The sequence below is a fragment of the Malurus melanocephalus genome, unplaced genomic scaffold (genome assembly GCF_030028575.1).
Source record: "Malurus melanocephalus ecotype Western Australia unplaced genomic scaffold, MMel_1.1 scaffold_7, whole genome shotgun sequence".
In the NCBI taxonomy this organism is placed as follows: Eukaryota; Metazoa; Chordata; class Aves; order Passeriformes; family Maluridae; genus Malurus; species Malurus melanocephalus.
The window spans coordinates 4,068,062-4,090,891 of record NW_026623239.1 but is presented as its reverse complement, the minus strand read 5'-3'; the positions used below and the strand labels follow the sequence as shown (position 1 = coordinate 4,090,891).

At 38.4% G+C, this 22,830-nt stretch overlaps 1 protein-coding gene across 2 annotated transcripts in view; it reads right to left on the bottom strand.

The window, feature by feature from the left end:
• PCSK5 (proprotein convertase subtilisin/kexin type 5) overlaps window positions 1-22,830 on the bottom strand; it is a 220,019-nt gene that overhangs the window by 133,750 nt on the left and 63,439 nt on the right. For both annotated transcript variants that reach the window (XM_057372770.1, XM_057372778.1), the window contains exons 4-5: window positions 15,181-15,324; window positions 12,870-12,946 (exon numbers count right to left, since the gene is read on the bottom strand). In XM_057372770.1, the coding sequence (XP_057228753.1) occupies window positions 12,870-12,946; window positions 15,181-15,324 (221 nt within the window). The remainder of the gene's footprint in view (window positions 1-12,869; window positions 12,947-15,180; window positions 15,325-22,830) is intronic.

Genomic DNA, 22,830 nt, shown 5'->3' with positions numbered 1-22,830 from the left:
TGAAAAACAAGTTACACAAATCTTCAATGTGAGATACCAAGAAAAATGCCAAAGAGCTGGGTGTCATCACAGACAGGATAGTGTTTTTCAGCATCACAGTGTTGTAATGTGGTTACAGCACAGGACTGGAAGGTCTCCAGTCAACATCCCCAGGGCTAAAGACTTTTTGCATGATTATGAGAAGTTGCTTTTAGAATAACTTCAAAATATTTCATCTATTTCTCACAAATAAAATCAAAGATGACAGCATTAAAACAAACACATGGAACACTTCACACATGAGACACGCAAATTTTAAACTTAATAGAGTGGGTAATAGCAATGCTGCCTTGCCACTCTCAGCATTTGTTAGCTATTAGCATTAATTTGTCCCAAGTGTGAAGCTCTGATATAAACCTAGGAAAGGAATATGTCTCTACAATATAACTATAATTTTACAGTTTTGTTTTTGTGAATGGGCAAATTAACTGAACATATCAAACAAATATGCCCTTCTTTATTTTCAAAATGAACAATGAATAGATGGTCTGACGGACCCAATGTAATATGACATAGAATTAAAAATATCAAACAAAATCAGGAAATTTTATTTAGCCAAGTATATTTAATGTATTAAAATTACTAATTAAACTAAAATAAATTAAACTAAACTAAAACTAATTAAAATTAGTTTAATGTATTAAAAATAAAAATAAATCTTTACTGATGTCTTTATATGCTTTAATCCAAGGGAAAATTGTTATTCTATCTCTTTTCTGAAGGTAAAGAAAAACTTTGGTGAGAAGAAATAACACAGTTCCATCACCAGGAAATAGCAAAACTTTCAGATGAGCTTTTTTTCACACTAACTGTACAGTAACCTTCTTAAGGTGGGCCATCCAGATCTTGCTCTTATTCACTAAAGCAAATCACAAGTAAAACCCGCAGAGATCAGCTCCTGTGCTCTGGAATTAAACCTGTTCAACAGTAACATCAAGGCTAATATTACCTTGGAAGAGTACATGACAACTTAAGACACCTAATGAAAAGGACTATGTTGTCTGCTTTTGGAACTGACGCAGATGCGGCTGCTTAGACTTCAAGATTCCCCTACCACATAAGCAAAAAGTTCTTTTTATAACCAAAAGCAGGTTGGTTGAGAGGCTGTAGAAAGGATGGACAGTCATAGAACAAGGAGGTTACAAGCAATTATAAAAGTCTCTTTTTGTACATCCTCAAGAATAGAGGAGAAAAGGAGGCTCAGGGGAGACCTTATCTCTCTCCACAATGATGAAAGCGGGTGTAGCTAGGTGGGGGCTGGTCTCTTGTTAGAGGCAACCAGCGACACAGCAGGAGGACACAGCCTTAAACTGAACCAGGGGAAGCTTAGGCCAGACATTGGGAAGAATTTCTTCATGGAAAATAGAGACTGGTCATTGGAATGGGCTGCCCAGGGAGGTGGTAGAAAAGAGGTCTTAAGGAAAAGACTGAATGCGGCACTTAGTGCCATGGTCTGGCCATGGTTGACAAGGTGGTGCTGTGTCATCAGCTAGACTCTATGATCTCAAACGGGTTTTGCAACCTAGTTAATTCTGTGATTCTGTAGTGTAAACACTCGGGAAGAACTGAATACCTGTCTACACTTTTCTCATCCTTAATCTCTGAGATTAGACAGCTTTATCACTTTGCTTATGACATACAGAAAAAAAAGGCAAAGGGCCAAGTTCAAATCTTGGCTAGCAAAATGCTAAGGGGAACAACTACATTACGCAGCTTAATGAGGGGAAAAGGACAAAATCAGGAATGTGTTTTTATACAAGAAAAGAATGGAATTACTTTTTAAATATAGTTAGTTCAACTAATTCTTTACACTTGAGATTATTGGTTAAATAAAAAAAAATTTCTCTGTTCCAGTTTCCAACAGTCTCAGTGACTAGAACAAAATCCTACAACTAAGATTTTGCAGTATCCTAATAACCTCACTTGCTTAACTTTGAATAACAGCAGAATAATACAGTACTCTTGCCCAATAAAGGTATCCCTGAACCTTTCCAAGGCAGTTGCTAAAAATGACAAACAAAATAAACCACATTCCCAGTAGATCTCCTTCCTGTTTGGGACACTATCCCTCTCTCACATATTAACAACACCAGAAGATGACAGCAGTAAAGTAACCTATACTGGGTCATTCAGGACTTCAGGTATCTCTGGTTGGAAACCAAATACCACATTATTTCCACAAAATAGAAATAACTTGTTTCTTTGGGGAGAAGGAGGAAGAAAGGTGGTAGTATGGCTGCTCCTCTATAGTTTTCTAGTAAGACTGGATTGTATTATCTCTGATCAGTTGGAATTGGTCCCAGCTATGTCACTTTTGAGCCTCTTGTCCTCCACCAGCCTCCTTTAATCAGGGGCAGTGTGAGAAACTGAGAAGGCCTTGGTGCTGTGCAAGCACAGTTCAGCAGTAGCCAAAGCATGCATTATCAACACTGTTAAGGTCACAAACATAAAACAGAGAACCATGACTAACACTAATGCCTATGTTCTTTCACAGAACCACAGAATCATTTAAGTTGGAAAAGATTTTCAAGACCAGTATGTTAGACCTCTCACTGTCTCACCATGTCAACTAGGTCATGGCATCAGCCATGTCCAGCTGTTTCTTTAACAGCTCCGGGGAAAGTGAGTAGCCACCTCCCTAGGCAGTCCATCTGAATGCTTAACAACCTTTTCTGAAGAAATTCTTTCTGATGTCCACCCTGAACGTCCCCCCGTGCAGTTTGAGGCTGTGTCCTCTCATCCTGCCGCTGGTTGCCTCGAAAAAGAAGCCAACCCCCGCCTTACTACAACTTCCTTTCAGACATTAGTAGAGAGCAACAAGGTCTCCCCTGAGTTTCCTTTCCTCCAGGCTGAATAACCCCACTCTCAGAAGCTCCTCATAGAACTTAGCCTCTTCACCCTGCGTCAGTGTCATTGCCCTTTTGTGGACATGTTCCAGCATCTCAATGTCTTTCTTGAAGTGAGGGGTCCAGAAYTGGARACAGAACTCCAAGTGCAGCCTCACCAGGACCAAGCGCAGGGGGAGCATCACTTCCCTGGCCCTGCTGGCCACATTATTGTTGACACAAGACAGGATGCCATTGGTCTTCTTGGCCACCTGACCACACTGATATTTCATGTTTAGCTGGCTGTCAGGTCAGCTAAAGTACCCTCAGGTCCTTTTCCCTGGGCCACTTTCAAGTCACACTGTTCCCAGTGTGTAGCACTGCATGGGGTTGCTGTAAGTGAAGTGCAAACTCAGCACCCGGCCTGGCTGAACCACACAGCTGGCCTCAATCCATCAATCCATCTTCTCCAGATCCCTCTGCAGAGCCTCCCCGCCCTGTTGATCTGCAGATCCTAAGCCCTGGCAACACTACCACTGACCAGGTACCAGCTGGATGCACCATCAACCATCATTTCTGGGCCTGACCGCCCAAGACATAGGCTGTCACCTAGTACAGGAGAATGCCATGGGAGGCAGTATTAAAGGCTTTGCTGAAGTCTAGGTAGACAATATCCACAGCCTTGCCATTTTCCATTAGGCAGGTCAGCTGGTCATAAAAGTGGATGATGTTGGTCATGCAYGGCCTGCCTCTTCTAAACCTGTGCGGGTTGAGCCTGATCCCTTGCTTCTCCTGTATGTGCTGTGTGATCACAGTCAAGATGATATGTTCATAACCATGCTAGCCACCAAGGTCAGGCCAAAAGGCCTATAGTTCCTTGGAACTTCCTTACAGCTCTTGTTCTGGGTGGATGTCACATTAGCCAACCTCCATTCATCTGTGATCTCCCTGGTGAGGCAGGACTGATAAAAAATGATGGAAAGAAACCTAGCAAGCTTTACTGTTACAGACTGAGGCAAAAAAGGTATGGCATCTCAACATTTTCCTCATCCTCGGTGATGCTTCCCCCAGGTCTAATAAAGAATGCAGATTTTCYTTGCCTTCCTTTATTCTTAATGTATTTATAAAACCACTTTTTATTTTTACAGYAGTAGCCAGTAGCCAGAGTTCTAGTTGAGATTTCACATTTCTAATTTTTTTCTACATGACCTAACATCATTGTATTCCTCCTGAGTTGTCTGCCCCTTCTTCCAAAGSCTATAAATCCTCTTTTTTTTTTCCTTTGAGTTCCTGCRAAAGCTCCACATTACATCAGGCCGATTTCCTTCCCTGATGGCTCACCTTCTGGCAAATAGGGAAGGTCTGCTCCTCCATCTTTAAGATTTTCTTAACAAAATTTAAACTTCCTTAATCTTTAAGTATGTCCAGCATTCCTGACCCCTTTATTATTAAGAACTAATCACCTTAAATTCATGGCCATGAGCCTCCTCTAGTACAGATACATCCTGTACCTAGGTATTTTATCTCCCATTCTATATCTTCATTTCACAAGATTGGTATGACAGTATACTATCAGTTATTGTATATTCAGATTCATGTTTTTCATCCACGCTGACACCAATTTGTATCAGCTGGAGAGATCTCAAGTGCTTGAGCAACCTTCTTTTACTTAAAATCTCCACACTTCTATGTAATGGAAACACAACTGAAACAGAAAACAAAACCTTCTCAAAAATATTTTGGATCAGTTTTAATGAAATCACATCTAAGCAGAAATGACTMATATTTTGTGAATAAAACAATGCAAATATGGAGTTTCATGCTTAGATCTCCTTAGCAGGAAAAGAAGTCCTGGAAGCCTTTGAAGATCCCAAGAGCAGTTTGGGGGAATACTTTTAGGGAAAAATTTCTTTAATGCAAGGAAGATACTGACAGATGCAAAGATCCTAAAATCATAACACAAAAAAGAGCAACAATACAGTGATGTGCACAGAGGTCATGGATGGATCTTCACCTATTCTACATACTTTATTTTTAATAGTGGATGTCTGGTGAGGCAACATTTTAAAGATCATGTAACTCTGGATCTGCACCATGTTCCAGCTCAGAGATACACTTCTTACCAATCTTGAATTTTCAGCACAATTTCAACTGCAAAGTATTTACTGTGCTTAACYGAAAATTTAATTATATGCTACTCTGCACTGAACAGACATCCCATTTCTCGTTAAAGATGCATTTCAAAGATGAATAAGGAAATGGTTGAAGTTTAAGTYCTACTCCTATCTGTGTTGATAACTGCTTTTTAATGAAAGTCATTGATTCAGCAGGACCAAAGTTTCTTCTTTATTGGAAAAAGGGTTTCAGCATAAGAAGTTTAATTCTCACACATACACTGCAGAACAAGTTAGCAGCTGTTTATCTGATGCTCATGAAGTCTTAAGAAGACTTAAGTGCAGGGACATAAGTTTGGGCTGAAAGCAGAAGTAACACATACCTTCTCATTACACTGTATTAGCCCCTCCTTGACAAACCAACAGCCTCACCATCACACATTCTGGATAAGTAAAAAAGCCATAGTCTCTTCCTCAGTTTTCTAACATCCGACATTTTTTGATTGTTTCGAGTCTCTATAGCAATATAAGTAATTTTTTAAACCAAGTTAAACACAATCATCAGTCCAATCTACGTCTATGATATCAATTCCTTTAATTCTACATCTGAATTTCTCTATCTTGATTATTTTCCTTCAGGCAAAAATAAGRTAATTTGCCTTCAAGAGAGAAATTTGACTTTTTTTAAGTGACCAAGATAATAATCTGACTGTATCTTTAAGAAAAATTATACACTCATAGAAATGTAAAACAAGGCTATTTTAAAAAAAAACCTGCCAACAGCAATAATCTTACAAATGCATATTTTTCATTCATAAAAAGAAACATCTGAAAATTTCTTATAAAACCCCCCTAGTTATGCCATTAAGACATTCATTTCTATCATAACTTTGCAAAGTTCAACCATTAATAATATGATATTTATAAAAATGCTTCAATTTAAAAGCTTTTGRCACTGGATTCACAACTGTTTCATCAAACCTATAATTAGAGGTCTGCCTTGATGCCACAAACATTAGAGGGGTATTTAGCGTTGTAACTGCCCTGGCTGAAAAGTCTCAATGAATTGCATTTTGTAATGCCTGTGACTGTGCTGATTAACTGTGAAACCATCCAGCAAAATCAATTACCACATATGCAKCATGGATTCACTCTTTAACCTTCTCCAATACCTAAAACACATGAAAAGGGGAAAGCACAGAAAACATGTATTTGTGCTCTCAAATTCTATTCAGCTGCAAACCTGTATGTATACATGMATGCAACTTGAAACTGGTCTACCATTTTACCACATCAAAACTAGACTACTGTAGTTGTAAATTCTCCCCTTCTAGGTTCAAAACCTCAAAATACAGACATATGTTTAGAGAAAATACCTACTCTGGGGAAAAGACCATATGAAAAAACCTTTCACTTCTAACTCAATAGAAAAGAATTCASGCAAGTTTGTATCCCTCCTATTGTTGACTTTGAACTGTAAGGGAACATCTGAATCATTGTGATCAGTAATTTAYATAAAAGCACTAAAAGCAGTTGCATAATGCTTCAGAACTTAATTTTATTTGTGAGCTCATTGTCTGGTACTTCAGTAATTAGAAACAGAAAGAAGGCTTTCCTTAAGTGTTGTGGTTTAATGTTATGAAACTATGAGAGTCCTATACATCACAAAAAGGAAGAGCACTGTTTCTCAAACATCAGTTATGCAGGAAACAATACTGCTCAGTGACTGATAGCAGGGTATAGAAAATAGTCAATTTTTTCATCTTTCGACTGGAATACTAGCTGAATTTGGGTTTTGGTTATTCCCGTTTCAATTCTCTCACTTTCAATGACTACTCAAAGAACTGTCTTTCCCATGGCTCTCAAAAATTATAAACTATACTACATATGGTCTTCAGACAGGACTATGTAACACAGTGTGATAACATAATAAGCAAATTAGAAGAGTTCCAGAAAAAGACAATTTTTGGCAGTCTGACAAAACTTTCATGATGAGATTTTCCACTACTGAAGCTGGAACATGGATCAAAAGGCTACTTACTCAATGCTTGTAGTCCAATGAATCTCTTAATATCTCATCAATATGARGTGCTGCCATCAAGGACTGATCACTAACACCAGTGATGAAGGCACTTGTCATGGGTAGGTGCACTGACTTAACACAGACTGCCCCTCCCTCTAGCCTGGCTAGTTGTCCTCAGCTTCCAGTAATTCAAAGATGCCCCTTACTCTGAGAAAACTTCAAATGAACATACATTTTACTCTGAAACAGGAAAATGAGAATTTCAAAATATCAACACTTAGTTTGTTTTATGTTCTATTTTAATGCATACCTCATCTATTTCCATAGGGTAAAAACCTGCTTTACATTAAAAGAAAAACATCAAATTCACTATATARTGAAGATTTATGCTTCATGTTTTTACAACATTTTCCTTTCAAGAAAATAAAGTTTTCTGCTAGCAGACTCTACACATGCCTTCAGTTCTACCCTGAGAGAGAAGAAATGAAGCAGGTATGATGATTGCCCTTGAGGTATGGCAACCTGAAGGACAAGCATGTTGTATGACAGCACACAAAGACTCTAAGTAACAGTTAAAACAGAAAGTGAAGAAAAAATTTCTCCAAATGAATCTGTAAAATTATTATACTTTATCACACCACAAATCTGCAAACTGCAAAGTTTATCTCCCTTATKTTTTACAATTTTACACTGGCACCTTTAATTACTGGCAATCAACAACTATTGGCAAGATCTAGTATCTCATGGAGTAAGATATTCTTCATGCTCCATCATGACTTGGTTGGGTCATGACTTAGCTCTGGCCAAGAGAAGGTTAACTTTTGCAGCAGCCAGAAGGGATGGGGCCAGGACCCTGGAGTTATTTTTTACCACCCAGAGGCATGAAGGGGAGAAGGCTTTTGTTCAGAGGGGTATTTGTCAGATTGCTGGYTTGCAGGAATGTGAGGTCAGATTCTGGGTTTCAAGGCGAGCAATCATGAGCAATCACATGTGAATTGTTTACCTATCTTGTACACTCTGTTGTTAGTGCTGTTACTGTAGGTCTTCTTACTTCATTGCTGCTCCCAGTAAACTGTTCTTATCTCAATCAATGATCTTCATCTTTTACACCTCTAATTCTCCTCTCCAGCCTCTCCCACCCACTGTAAGGGAGCAGGAAGAAGAGAAAGGAGCAACACATGGTCTTTAATATTTAATGGGAACAGCAAATTGGGAAATACCATTTCTAAACCATGTCAGGTCACTAGATTGCAGCTAACTTGGAGATTAGCTGATAAATCCCTAACAAWGCTCTTTGTAAAAAGTGGCATCTCAGTCTGTAAGCTGGAACACACTGAATTTACTTCACAACCTACATATGTAAAAATTGAAGCAAAATATGATGCAGCCATAACAGCATTGAGTTTAGAGTCAGAACAGAACCCAAACATGATAAATCAGATTGTATTCACTGACCGCAGCTTCTAGACCAATGACCTCTGTCTGCTTGGTTCAGACCCTGATTTTCACAAAAGAACATGTCACCAGACAGACAAAACAATCCAAAATACACCGTTTTGTAAACCTAATCAAAGTGTCTTCAATTTGCAGTGACAYTGAGATATGCTAGACACCTGATATTTAGTTATTGGTGCCTGGAATCAACAACAGCACACTCAGTTGTAAGCATTTAATTCTGTTGATCTGAAATACATATACATTAAGTTAATTCTCTAGCCTAAATTACCTTCCTATTATGCTATCAGAGATTATTTTCTGGCATCAAACAGACCAAACTCTGCCAGCTGACAACATCACTTTATGCTTTGGTTTTTAAGCTGGAGAAAGTAAAGTTGAAAAGTCAGGATATAGAAAAAGAACAAACACAACCAAGATTCCCTCTWAAAAAAAAAGGTCTTTACCTAAGAGCTGGTAACTACTCCAACTGAAAGCACAAGATACTGCAGCAGTACTTCTCTGTACAGTTCATCTTCCCTTCAGTTTTGTCTGCAGCACACAATACAGCAAATTTCAAATCAGTAGCAACAGGTGCATACCACTATTTAAAATGCATAGACTGCATAGAAAGACACTCCCAGCTGTCAGCACTCCCTTCAGTCACAATGCTGCTGTAGGAACCTTTTGAGATGAACTTTCAAGCCACCAATGAGAGATTTTAGGCTCTCTGACTTAGCTGTGCTCAGCTCTTCAGATATCTGCCCTGAATAGTGCCACAGCAGTCAATGAAGCTTTTCAATTTTCTTTCTACTATCCMGGAGGAAACAGAAGCGGATGTGCCTGTCAAATATCTTGCAACCAGTATGATTAACTGATTCTGGACATACTACAGGCCTTCACCATAAGCAGAGAGTATAAACTAGCAGTTTGCCACTCTGGAAAGAAAATGAAGACTTTGGCATTTTATTGAGCATCTGCAATAACATGGCTGGCAAAGGAAACTAATAATGAATCATAATGGATGCCAAGCCAAAATAATGCCAGTGTGTTGGATCAAACAGGATTGAAGCTCACCAACTCACTGTTTGTTTGTGAGAAAAAATGTAAAGTTGTCCCCATATTGAAAAGTTTAGACGTAAGAGATTCTGTTTCCAATAATTTCTGAACKACGAGAATTGTTGTCTCTCAAAAATCTTACACTCATTAAAAAGCAATTTTGGAGGTTATTGAAATAAATTATTTATGTAGTGGAATGCATCATTAAAAAATGTGGAAGAGGCATCCAAAGAATGAGTCAGTATCTCCAAAACAGAAATAATAGCTCACTTTTACTTTTTCTTATGTAAGTTTAATAAGAACTGCATTCAAGTAAACCGGTATGATTTAAAGGAGTGTTTTTTTAAGACCCTCTGTTTTATAAAAGTACCTTTCACCACAGTAAAACCTAAGCTTTGAAATACTATCCCTAAGAAATTTCTTGTGAAGCAGAAAAAGGTTTTTTTTTGTGAAAATCAAAAAATATTACAAACATTACTGTTTTATTCCTGAGGCTATACAATAAACACAACGCCATTTAAGTGATCCCATTTGCATTCTGTGTATGGACCTGTGACTTATAATGCCTGCTTTTTTAAATATAGATGTTAACAAATAGCAGTGGAATAACAGACAAAGTATAAAGCAGTAAGCCAAACAAGATGCTTTGCATAGCAGAAATTACTTCATCCACAGCTGACTGCCTCTGAGCAAAAGGAAACTCTAGTATAGGCCTGTACCATTTACAAGCTTTGTGATTTGCTGCAATTTGTAGAAACCAAAGTAAACTTCTGGCAGTACGCCTACATACCATAGTAGTTAAAGAAACTATCATCCCACCCATTTTGACTACAAGTCTTGAAAGATTAGTCTAATGTTTCTTCCTACCCTCCTGTACTCCTTAGCTATAGAAGATTWAGTATAAAACTTCCAAAATATAATTTTGGAAAGTGCCACTCTGGTGCTCACACTAAAGCGATCTACAGTTAATTTTTTCTCACTCCTTTTTGCTCACCAATAAGCCTCAGCAACAGAAAGTCTTCACTCTAATTAAAAGTGAAAAGCTAGCACACAGATCCAATACCCTGATGTTTCTCAGCTGCATGAAAAGCTGCCCAGACACCTGTTTATTTTTACAGCAATTCCTTTTGCTCTTTATCATTCCATCCCTTAAGGCTGGATTATAAAATGAGGCAGAATAAACTGTATCATCTCGCAAAACAACGGCACATTTGTACACTCCACTTTCACTGAAAAACACAAATTACTGTTACGCAATGTTGTCCAGTTGCTACAGCAAGAAGCAGGATTCAACCAAAGTGATCTACACATTATGAAGTCTTTGTAATGCAAGGTTTCAGAATATTCCCTTGTGTTTAGCTCGCCTTCCAGCCACAACTGGAGTATCTAGTGCCAAATGGCCATGTATGCTAGACAATCTGAATTCCTGAAGACATTTTAGACACAAAACATATGGACAGGCTGTAAATGCTTTTCGGTACCTGTGTAGTGGTTTAATTCTTGCTGAGACTATGAACAATGGGTAAAAAGGGCAGGAGCTRCAAAAATTGAAGGTGGTTAGCTGCTGCTAATCACACTTGGTGTATCTGCTAATTATAAATATTAAGCCTCTAAGCAGAGGTGAGGCTGCCAAGTAATCTTATACCGAAAACATGCTTCATGTAGCCTCAGTGTCCAAAAGCTGACTACACACTGACACTGTACCTCCTGATAACACTGACAAAGCCCAGTACAGCTTCTTCCTTCCTACAACCAAATTTCACTGCATGACCTTGGGGGCTGGGCCGTGAAAGCACTTAAGGGGGAGGCAGGTTCCAGGAATGAAACAAAGCAGTCCAAATTTATATCCCGAAGAAAATTACAAATAAAACACAAAGCAGACTCTCTTCTCTGGACATGCTTTGTAAGGAAGTGACTTCAGTATTCAGCCAAATGATCCAGCTGCACAGGTAAAGGTCTATGGCTTCTGGCTTCACCAAGAAGTCCTTGAAAGTGCATTGAAATTTGGAAGTCTCCAAGCGTACTCTTGTCAGGCCCCAAGTCCAAGAAGAGGAACATCGTCACACAGATGAGCCAGGATGTGTCCCTGAAGTGTGAGTATGGATTAGTGTGTTAGACAGAAGAGAGGGATGTGCTGTGATGCAGACTGGCAGCTCAACTGATGAGTATTTGCAGAGGACAAGTGGCAAGGCCCTGTTTCTCAACCTGTCCTACTACCATGTARCAGCCTTCCCTCCCTTTATGAAGAAAGTTTTAACCAGAACAGTATTCTCCCATCGAAGTGTGATCCAAGGTTGCTCCAGCTGGTTCCTGCAGTTAAATAAGCGTCATGTTTTGCAGCTGACTCCCTGCTTGCAGCACTTGCTGCATTCTTCTGGAGAAAATTTGTTTGTAGGAAAGAAACAACACAGCCCCCAAGGCATTTCAGTTGTGTACAGGACGAGGTTTCATCCCTTGCAGTTTCTTTTCTCCAGGCAGAAAGTATTAAATGCTTTTCACAAACCAATCCAAACCTCAAGAAAACAAAATGCACAGTCAAAATATTGACAACCTATTGACAACTAGCAGGATTCTCCTTCCTCCAAATGATGCAATTCCACAGAAAGGTACTTCTTTCTGCCAGTTACCTAGTTAAGAAAATGTTACCAACAGTTAACTGCCCTCAAATACGCATGTGGGGAGAAAGGTGGACTTCCTGAGGTGTCCTGCCTGATTTTCCCCAAGCCTGAACCAAAGCACATCCAAAGAGCAGAGTTGAAATGAGAAATATCAGAAAGCAGAGCTCTGAAGGGGAAATAATGTCATTCACAGAGACACATCCAATTAGTCATGTGACACAGATATAATTTGGCAGAATTCCCACTGCTGCGTTTATAAGGCTTCTATCAAACTCCACATAAAAAATCTCCATTTTAAAAGACATCATTGGAGAGAAAAAAGAAAAGCAACAACCTACATTAACTAGCCTGTTTCTTCAATACAAAAATTCTACAAAGTTCAAGAAAACCAGAAACTAGGACAGTTTCTTAATAACACCTAGGACAGTCACTTAATAACCCCTCAATTATTCAATGAAATGATATCTAAGAAAAGTAAGTCATACCACATATTCTGCCTCCCAAATGGATTGAAAATGGTTCATTCCACATGCTCAGAACTCTCAGACTAACTTCAATCTGTTTTCAGACAGTTTTAATTGCTTTCAAGGAGTCATACAGAATGCATGGAAAAGACAAAACTATGTATTTCACAAAGATTTTAATGCAGACCATTCTGTTTTATGAGGAACCAAGTTTTGTAGAGTTTCATAGATAAATTGGTACTTTCTATCTGGTTACTTAGATTGAAAATGTGAAGGGTGTCATAGTGCCTTACTTGTTCTCATTGCTGGCATCATATCGAGGCATAGGGTCAAAATCATTTCCATTTACATCAAAACTGGCCTGTGAATCCTGTATCCAACAAAAGAAAGAAAACCAGTTGCTAATTAATTAGGCATCGACTCATATGGCTTATACATTCTTTAGCAGGTTTCTACAAATATATAATTAGGCTAGCTAACAGTCCTATGGTTTTATAATGACTGTGTTTTAGGAAAGCATTATATACAGGAATGATATATTTTATTTTAATTTTGGATAAGAGAGAAGAAAAAAAATTGCCCTGAAAAAGTGCAGGTTCAGCATTAGGGAGGAAATAGAAAATGGCCTTTCATTTAATCAGAAGACTACTGTTCTTCTAAGAATTTTTGGAAGTTAAGAGATTTCATTCTCTGCCCCGTGGTTTTGCTATATGTTTTAAGATTCAATAAATTATCTGCACGACCATAACTGAAATTTCAGCCATTGTTTCAAGAAATAAGCAAAATGTAATTTTCTTATAGAAATATTCTTATAAAATTACATCTTGGAAAGCAACACAAACGGCTTCCTCATTTTCCTGGGAGAATAACTGTTTCAAATACCTGCAAGATATATTTTTGTTCCATATTTATCAAGATTCTTATAGCTGAAAATAGTTTATAGAATAAAAAGCTTCTGGTTTGTATGGCTCTCATTAATGGATGCAGTAGTGTGTGGTGTATTGACACGGCAAGACACAATTTTTAAACTCTTCTTTGTTCAAAACCAGTTACACRTCCACCTCAAATATTCCTATTTCCACTCACATCACCTATAATCTGAGATATGGAAGGCATTTGTGATCAAACAAGCAATGTATATTGCTTTGGGGCAATTCTTTGTTGGCAAGAGGAAAGAGAGAGAGGAGCTGGGAAGGAAATAAATAGTTGCTTTAAATTCAGTGGAAGGACRCTACTGGAGGAGACATGATATAATCTGGGTCATGCAAAAAGGAGAAAATACCTGCTTTATTTAACTAATTTAAGATATTAAAATGAAAGACGTGTCATGTGCTAGGATCAAACATACATTGATAATTTGGGCAATGGCCCCCCACTTACGTTTGCACCCTCCCAACTGGGTTCCATATATAGCATAGGAAAGGATATGCATGTAAATATCGCTAACTTGAATAAGTGGCTTTAAACTGTGGACACTATTGTAGTTTTTAATGGTTTCTTAAGGATGTTTTAGTCACCTTCTTAGTGCTCTAATGCTTAGAGCTAAATGCTCTACAAAGAAGATAAGCTCGATGGCAAAAAAAGCCTTAGGGGTCTTTAACAAGATCTACATCTGTAATGGGAGTGAAGGTACATGCATGTCTTCATCTTCACCAGTCCAGCTCAATCCAAACATATTTGCTTGTTTTATTACTCAGAGAAGTAATAGAGTAGAAGTRTATCCTGCACACTTTATTTCAGACCATTCATAATGTCCTCATGGTCACGTGCCTTCAGCTAAGACCTACTGCCAAAGGASAGGACAAATCACTGAAGCAAAATGTGGCCCTGATGTTCTGAACAGCTTCAAACTCTGACACTAACATAGGAAGTAGCCTGCTGGAGAAGGAGCTTCCCTGTGTGTTATCAGCCTCCAAGACAGATTAAACCAGTCATCTAAACATGGCGAACCACAAGCAAACAGAAATGTTCTGAGGCAACATGAGACTAAGGACATAGGAAACAAAGCACACAGCTCTAATACAAGTTGTGAGGGCAMTCAGTAGAGTCAAAAGAGATTTACTAGAAAGAATATTTTACAACAAAATACTACACCTGTTTTTAGCTGAGTGAATCATCTCTTTTTTCTTTCATATTGCTTCTAGCAGTAAGATAAATAGCTTTAAAAAGTAAAGCATGGAAAGATTACTGTCTTTGAGAAAAGCTTCTGYGTCACTGACTAAATGTATAGGCCAAATATGGAATTCAGYCACACGTGTTAAAAAACAATGTTATTTCATTTCTAAATTCTGAGAGTGTGAAGATATCAAATAAAAAATTGCAGAGGAGACAAAAAAAAACCAGTAATTGGTTCCAGTCCTTCAAAAATTCAGGACTCAGCGACAAGAGGCATCCTGATATTATTAAATATGTTCAGATGAAACACAGTCTTAACTAAAACAATACATATTATCAAAAACTATCTTACTTCCTCCTACTGGTGTTATAATTTAGGATACACTTGCATAATTCTTCCTCCTTCCCAACTCTCTTCATCTTTCTAGAAGCAGTAAATTTTTTTTAGAAATAACAAAGCAGAAAATTTGGACTCTTGCRGACACTCACATAATTCTGCATCAAGTCTGGGTGGTTTCTTTCAATGCCGTCATCCAGGATGGTGACCACAACATTCTTTCCAGTGTAACCTCTCTTCCAAGCACCTACTATATTCATATCTGATTGGCAATGGTGGGTGTTGTCACTGCAGTGCTGGGGAGAGAAGATGAAGATGTTGGATATTGGAGATTACTGAGCAGTGAGGGGTTGAGATACTATCCTACTTACATTAGCATTAACATTTTAAACAGCACATGAACATATAGATTTGAATAGGAACCATACAACATCAACACCTTTATTTAGACACAAAACAAAAAAGAAATGCAAATTATATAAAAACTGCTACTCCTGCTTATTTCTCTTCTGATTACTCCTCATGCTATGCAATCCAAAAAGAAAGCATTCAGCTGTACTGAATTTGAGATATCTGATTTTTTTTTTAATTTAAACAAAAAAAGTGGATAAAAGTAGACAAATACCTTTACTGAAATGGTCRTGGGAAAAGAAAATCACCTTGCTTTTTAGAGCTTAGATGCTGTGTACAATTTCTTAACAGAACGTTTGGAAACTAATCAAGATTCATTTCTATCTACAAAAGTAAGCTTTTGGCAGGTTTTGTGTAATATCAGCAGGAGATGAGCCACAGTTAAGAACCTGTAATGAAAACACCACCCTGAAAAACTTGCATCTTAATGGATTGGATGAATTGTAAATAGTGTTGATTGAGAGCAGCCTGGGGTACAGCTTTCAGAGCAACCAAGTCCAGTGTGATAAAGAAAGAAAATTTAGTGTACATGAAAACTGAAAGCCTCTTCCTAGATACAGACGCACGCAGTTCATGTGAAGAAATCTGGCTTGCCATGGCAATGAGACATGACCCTCAGGTATTTGTAATGCCCCATTAGCATCTCTAATCCACATGCACAGCCCTCCCCAGTGAAATTAGCTCAGTGAGTCTCTCTCATCAGCACTGCTCTCCTGCAGCTCCACCAGGCTTGGACAGAGCTACAGGCAAAAACAGAAAAAAGAGGGGCTACAGAGAAGGGTAAAAGCAAAGGGAGGGAGGAACAAAAAATAAATTAAAAAAGTAAATTGTATGATAGCAACAGTGGCCATAGAGCATGCTCCATCTCAATCTCTGCCCCACTGCCTCATGCCCCCACTTCATCCTCRTATCTTGTCACTCTACAATTTGTAAGGAGCAAATACATTTGGAGGAGTGCACTCCTCTTTGACTAAGTCTCCTCCAGTCAGCACACTGAAGAACCATGAGCAATTCTATGAGAAAAATGATTTCTATTAAGTCGTAATTTTCCTCCTCCTTTCTCTCCAGTTTACCAACCAAATCAGAGAATTTAAGAGGCATCATTTGTTATTACTAGAGCAAGATTATATTTTATGTAATAAAAAGTCTCTATCAGGGTCTTTCACTCGTGCCTACAAATATGTGTCTCTGTCTATCCATCCCCACACAAAGGACTTCAGGGACCAGTTCCAAGGAATGTGTAGCTTTTGTTCTCTGTATTGCTTGGAAATGCTCATGCTGCTGGCTTTATGAAATTAATTACAGTGCAAACTTGCCATCTGAACATAATGGTTGAGGATTACATGACACATGAGGATTTCTAACTTACAAATAGGATGGTTAACATTTCCAAGTATATTTCTCTTTTTCAAAATCTTACTAAATCAACTATCAGAAAATACCTGAAAAAGATTTTAGTATCATCCTCCATGTTTTGATGATATGAAGACAAAGAGACAGAAAAGTGGAAGCACCAGCCTCTGGCCACAGGGTAAATGCAAGAGTGATCTACAATGACCTATCAGGATTCCTGGCTCTGGCCTCCAGTCAGATTTACTGGGCCATTACACTGTGCCTTTATCCCCTTTTCTGAAATGCCAAATGACCTTCGGCTACTTTGCTTGCTGTCTTGTCCTCTCTTCCTAGGGGATGAGCTTGTTATTTGGCTTTTATGCCAGCCAAACCACACAGGCTGAGCAAGCTTATGGATATTTTAATCCCCATTCCTTTKCAAGCTCTTTGGATCTCTGCCAGAAGGTCACCAGTACCTCCCCTAATGAGTCCATTGCCCGCACATGTCTTACTTAAATGTTTGCTTTTGTAATGGTGGCTGAAGGGCCTTTGCTACACGCATGGAGACAACCAGGAAATCCATCTCTTGCCTGTGTGCTCTGATGGTTTTCTCAAGAGACACGTGAGGCCAAACTGGTAAAGCAAGGGTGAAAGCAGWCGTAATTGTGGGCCCACTTATAACTTTAGTACACAGCATATGAAACATGGATATAAAATGCAAAGGCAGCAAAGCAGCATCCAGATGAGAGTAGTTCAACAGCAGATGAAGGGTTCAGTTATTATCATTACAATAAAAAACTTCTCATGTCCTATTTAGAATAGCATCTGTTTTTTTTATCTCTATTTCCTACTCTTCTTTCTTCTACTCATTTACTTATTACATGGTTTGTTTTGTTTTTGTTTTTTTTTTTTTTTTATCTGTGCTGTTGCTTTATTTTCCTCTATCAGCACTNTTTTTTTTTTTAATCTGTGCTGTTGCTTTATTTTCCTCTATCAGCACTGTCTTTTACTACTGAAATTCCAATTTTGTTTAATTCGACATCTGATCTAAGATTCCTGAGTTCTAATCGCAAATTAAGACTTTCCCCCAGATTTGCGTCTGATCTTCTCCAGATAAATCAGAATGAGCATTTTCCTCTTGAAGCAGTCTGACTTGTCTCTAATCAAAAACACTTTAAATCTAAGAGTGTAATTGCTCTTCAAGTACTGTCTTATATGGYACATGGTTTATGATTTATGGTTTGTGGTATACGGTTTATAGTTTATRGTATATGGCATAGATAAACTGCTCCACCTTGAACAGCATCTAATATGCCACTATTACTTGGCTTTGCTTGTACACTTTCCTGTCCCCTTGGACTGGTTCGGGCTGGGATAGAGCTAATTCTCTTCACAGTGGCTAGTACCGGGCTATGGTTTGGATTTGTGATGAACAGTTTGGATAGAACTGGAATGTTCTAGTTATTGCTTAGCAGTGCTTACCAGAGCCCAAGCCTTTATTTCTCTTCACATCAGTCCCTCAGTGAGGAGGCTGGGGATGAGCAAGGAGTTGGAAGAGGACACAGCTGGTACTGTTGTGGGTTAAAATTCTTCTCCTTTTGTTCCCTTTCTTTGGGAATTTTTTCTTTCCCATTTGTTGCTGGGATACACTAATTGCCGGGTCATCCTTTTAATGGCTGGGTGATTAACAAAGATAATGATACCTATGGCCCCACCTTAACTGTCTGGCAAAGTGCTCGGAGAGAGTGTTTTTAATGTGGTGGGGGGGGGGGGGTGGATTTGGAGTTTTGCTGCTTCGCTGGGAGAAGGGAGTTATCGCTGGCTGCTACGGAGAAAGCTGGCCTGCCCTTTTCTGCGGAGACCAGCACCCCTGCTCATTGAGTTTTCTGCTTGCTGCACCGTGGTTTTCTCTCCTGTGCCTTGCCAGGGATTCCAGCTTCAGGGGTGAGCTCTGCTCCATCCTGTCTCACAGCCGTGGGATTTCTGCCCGTCTCTTTGCCGTCCTGGGTTTCTTGCTGCCCAGAGGAGCACCAAGATCAGCGTTTCCACTGTGAGTTCTGCAGAGAAACTTTTCTCCATCCACCTCTGCCATTTTTTGTCAATCACTGGCGACACGGGAGATCTGAGCCAGCCGGGACCCGCGGCACAGCACCCCCTGCAGCCGCCGGAGAATCGCTGCACCCCCCTGCCCAGCCAGGAGCCAACAGTATCCCTGCCAACGGRACTTTAACTGCACCAAGGGGGAGGCTATGTCTCTGTAAGGCTGTCACTGGGCTTGGGATTGGGCTGGTTGTTGCTATTGTTCTTGTTACTTGTTTCACCTTGTTATACATATTAGTAAAAACTATTATTCCCTTTTACCCATCTTCTTGCCTGAAAGCCCATGATTTTTCAAAGCTATAATAATTCGGAGGGAAGGGGGGGGGTCATATCCATCACTCCAAGGGGGGTCCCTGCCTTCATTAGCAAACACCTGTCTTTCAAACCAAGATAGTACATAGGTGTCCTCAACTGACCAAAGACATATTTCAAACCATAGGATATCATACTCAATACTTAGAATTGGGGAAGAAGGAAGAGGAAAATATTCCAAGTCATGGCATTTGTCTCCCCAAGTCAGTTTTACATTTTGGAGGCCTGGAAGATGGGAAATAGAAGATTTCCATTTCCTGGAGATAGCTGAACACCTAGGAAATGGTGAATGCATTCCCGGTATTGTAGTAGTGTGTAGTGTTTTACTAGCTTACAGCTTTAGCTTTCCCTATTAAATTGTTCTTATCTCAAGGCACATGTTTTCTTGTTCTTACCATTCTCATTCTCTCCCTGATCCCATGATATTAAATATCTGTCATGACAATAGAAGGTACGTGATCCAGAGTGACTGAATTTTGTATCAATGGGCAAGTACTGAATTTTATGGTTCATTTTCAATCTATTTTCCCTGTTCTTTCTTTTTAGGATAAAATCAACCTTCACTATGATCATGTACCAATACCATGGTTGGAATTTTTCATTAGATCTGTCAATCTTTGAACTGTTGTTTGCCAAACTTTAAAGGGAACAGTACAAAATAGACTATTCTAATGAATTTCCTGCCTCTTGAAACAGATAAAGTAATTCAGAAATTTCCTGCATTGGTACCAAGACTAGACAMCAGCATTAAATCAGCACTATTTCAACACAGTTTTCATCTATCGCCTGAAGAATACCATCAAAAGGAATAAACAAACTCTCGCCAGTTATTTTGATTAATTTTACTGAGATTTTTTTAAAGCCGTTCAAAGGATGACATTTTCCTCTGGACTGTTTAATTTGAAAATTTTCATGATACAACCAATAGTATTTAATAGAAACCATGTGCAAGATGGAAAAATTTATGAAATACACATATGGAGAAAGAGGGCTATTGTGCAAAAAATTTCAAATATTAAACTTTCCCCATACTTGAAATTCAATGGTTATGAGCATTAAAAGACAGAATATATCTTATTCTAGATTTATCTTTGATACCTTTGGACAGACATTTTGGAAGCTTGCCTTTTTGCAATTAACAAGCAGACATAGCATTAGAAAGATTTTCTGAAGTTTGCATATTACAGTCAGTATCAGACATGGGCATGGATTCTCATAGCTGTTTTGTGAAATTGTCCCTAAAACCTACTTTATGATCATTATCATTATCTTAATGTGTTTGCTGCACTAATTTTTGTAGTTGGAGTCTTGGTATATCCAGTTAGGGATCAGGAACAAAACTGAACAGTTAAACTGAAAAGACAAGAACATATCAATGATCAAAATATTTTGGAATTACAGAGATTAAAATCAAATTACAAGAACTGTAAAATTCTGTCTTGCTTTGCAATGCTTGTTAGTTTACAAAAACAGAATAGAGACAGAAGTATCTAATTCTGTGACCTGCAAATTCTCAGAAATGGCATATTGTGCCCTCTGTAAGTTTTCATGACTTTATRGCACTGGTTTCTTGTAGTTTTTGAGTCACAAGGATTTCTTTGGCAAGGTCTAGTCAGTACCTACAGGGACACAGAGAAACACATGATAATCAGAACAACAATTAAATACCAATGCTGAGTTTTACAAGTCTTGGATCTCATTGAATGTAAGAGTACCTATATTTCTGATCCTGGGAAGGCTCTGAAATACTACACCCCAGCCAGAGATTAGAAAAGATAGATTCTGAGTATTGAGAAGAACAATAGCAGCAACAACAACAAAGCCTGGCTTCCTTAGARTAGTAGTGAAATGGTCTTTGGCACAGACAGAAACAAAAAGGCTACAGTCATGTTCTCYGCATCAGGAGTTTTGTCAGCTACTAACATGCAAGCACAGAGATGACAGAAGTTGCACAAGTTCTCTCGTAGAGGAAGGACAATCAAGGACCTATGGCTTGACCTTGATCAACACAAGCAGAGAGAAAGGGGACACACAGTGCAGACTCTGACATTCTGCTGAGTTAAAGAAGTGACTATCATCTCCCTGTTCTGTAAAGGGAATGTAACGTGAGGCATTAGGACTCTTAGCTGGTCCAGGCAAATGCACAGGCAGCAAAGTTCATAAGCTTTTTAATACAGGAGACATCCTAAGGCTACATTCGGCTTTCTGAGGTACAGGTTTGTGCAGGGTTTTAAATTAAAACTTGCCAATTATTCTCTCTTTTCTTGAAAAAAAAAGAGAAATTATGCATTTTTTTATCATGCTCTTCAGGTGATCCAATTCTAAAGGGGAATAAAAGAAGCCAGCAAGGTAGTAATGAAGAGAGTTGGAAAGCTAGGGTCCTTTTTAAAATGAGATCTTGTTCTGTTAAGACAATGTTATCTACTGATGCTCTTTGAAGAGCATCGTGTTCTGTTAAGATGATATGATCTACCGAAATGACTTTTTGGCTTCTCCAGAGTAAGCACTTGAAAGCTACATTTTCTAGACAGACTATTAAAATAATGTTTCTTTAAAAAAGTATTTCTCACSTTTTCTATTATTTTATCACAAAAACAGATGATTGAAGAAGAATTTTTAGAAGGAGGTATACTTGTGGATTTTTTTTTTTTCCTCAGGCATAATCTGACACTTAGTGCATGATAAACATCACTTGTTAACTGTATAGCAAAAGTATTTCCTTCTGAGATACATCTTTAAATAATTTGCGCTTGTTGCTGCACACTATATTTTTAAGCTCTAGCAGGAGCAGGAAGATAATATAAAGTCTAATTAATCTCAAATATAAGATTATTTTACATGAAGTATTATCCGACTTCTAGAATCATGCTTTACTGAATTTCTACTTTTTAAAAATCTGCATCTGTATCRAGAGAAATATTTCAAGACTGCATCATATTAAATGTTTAATATCAATTTATTGCTTGTGCAGCTTCAGAGGGTTTGGTTAGTTTACTTTAGGGATTAATTTGGTTYTCAAGCTCCACTGATTCATTAACAAAGAATACACTTAGATGCCAATAAAAAATCACAGACATACATTACTTTTTGCTTGTTTAAGAAATGAAAGAGAACAGAAAATCAATATAAAAGGGTTTCTTATATTCATAAGAGTATCTGATGACTATAGGAAGACAAGAATAACTTACAAGCCTACATATATGGGTTTTTGCAGTGAAAAATAAGGAGTTCAGAAATGTTACTTTGGCTGTGATCAAACTGCTATTCTTAACAAAAATAGAATCATTCATAGYGTCTTATATTTGTGTTCATGACAARTCCATCCCCTTTTCACCACTGGCACTTCTTAAAAACAATACTGGTGTTTTTTCTGTTAACTGTGCTGGGTTAAATAGAAATTAATTTAGGAAACCCCTGCATGAACATATTTCACAGGCTAACGACAGCACACGCTTTGTAGAGTGGTAAACTCCCCCACTTCTATGTCTACAGAGAGTGACGCTTCTCTCCCAGCTGCGACTGCCTTTAACATGACCTCTTCCTACAAGGGCCATAACCTGTGTCTCCATCAAGACATCTGCCTCTAGTCCTGTTTCTTTGCCATATGGTGGCAATAGGAGAGATTCCTTCAAGAAAGAAAAGTAGAT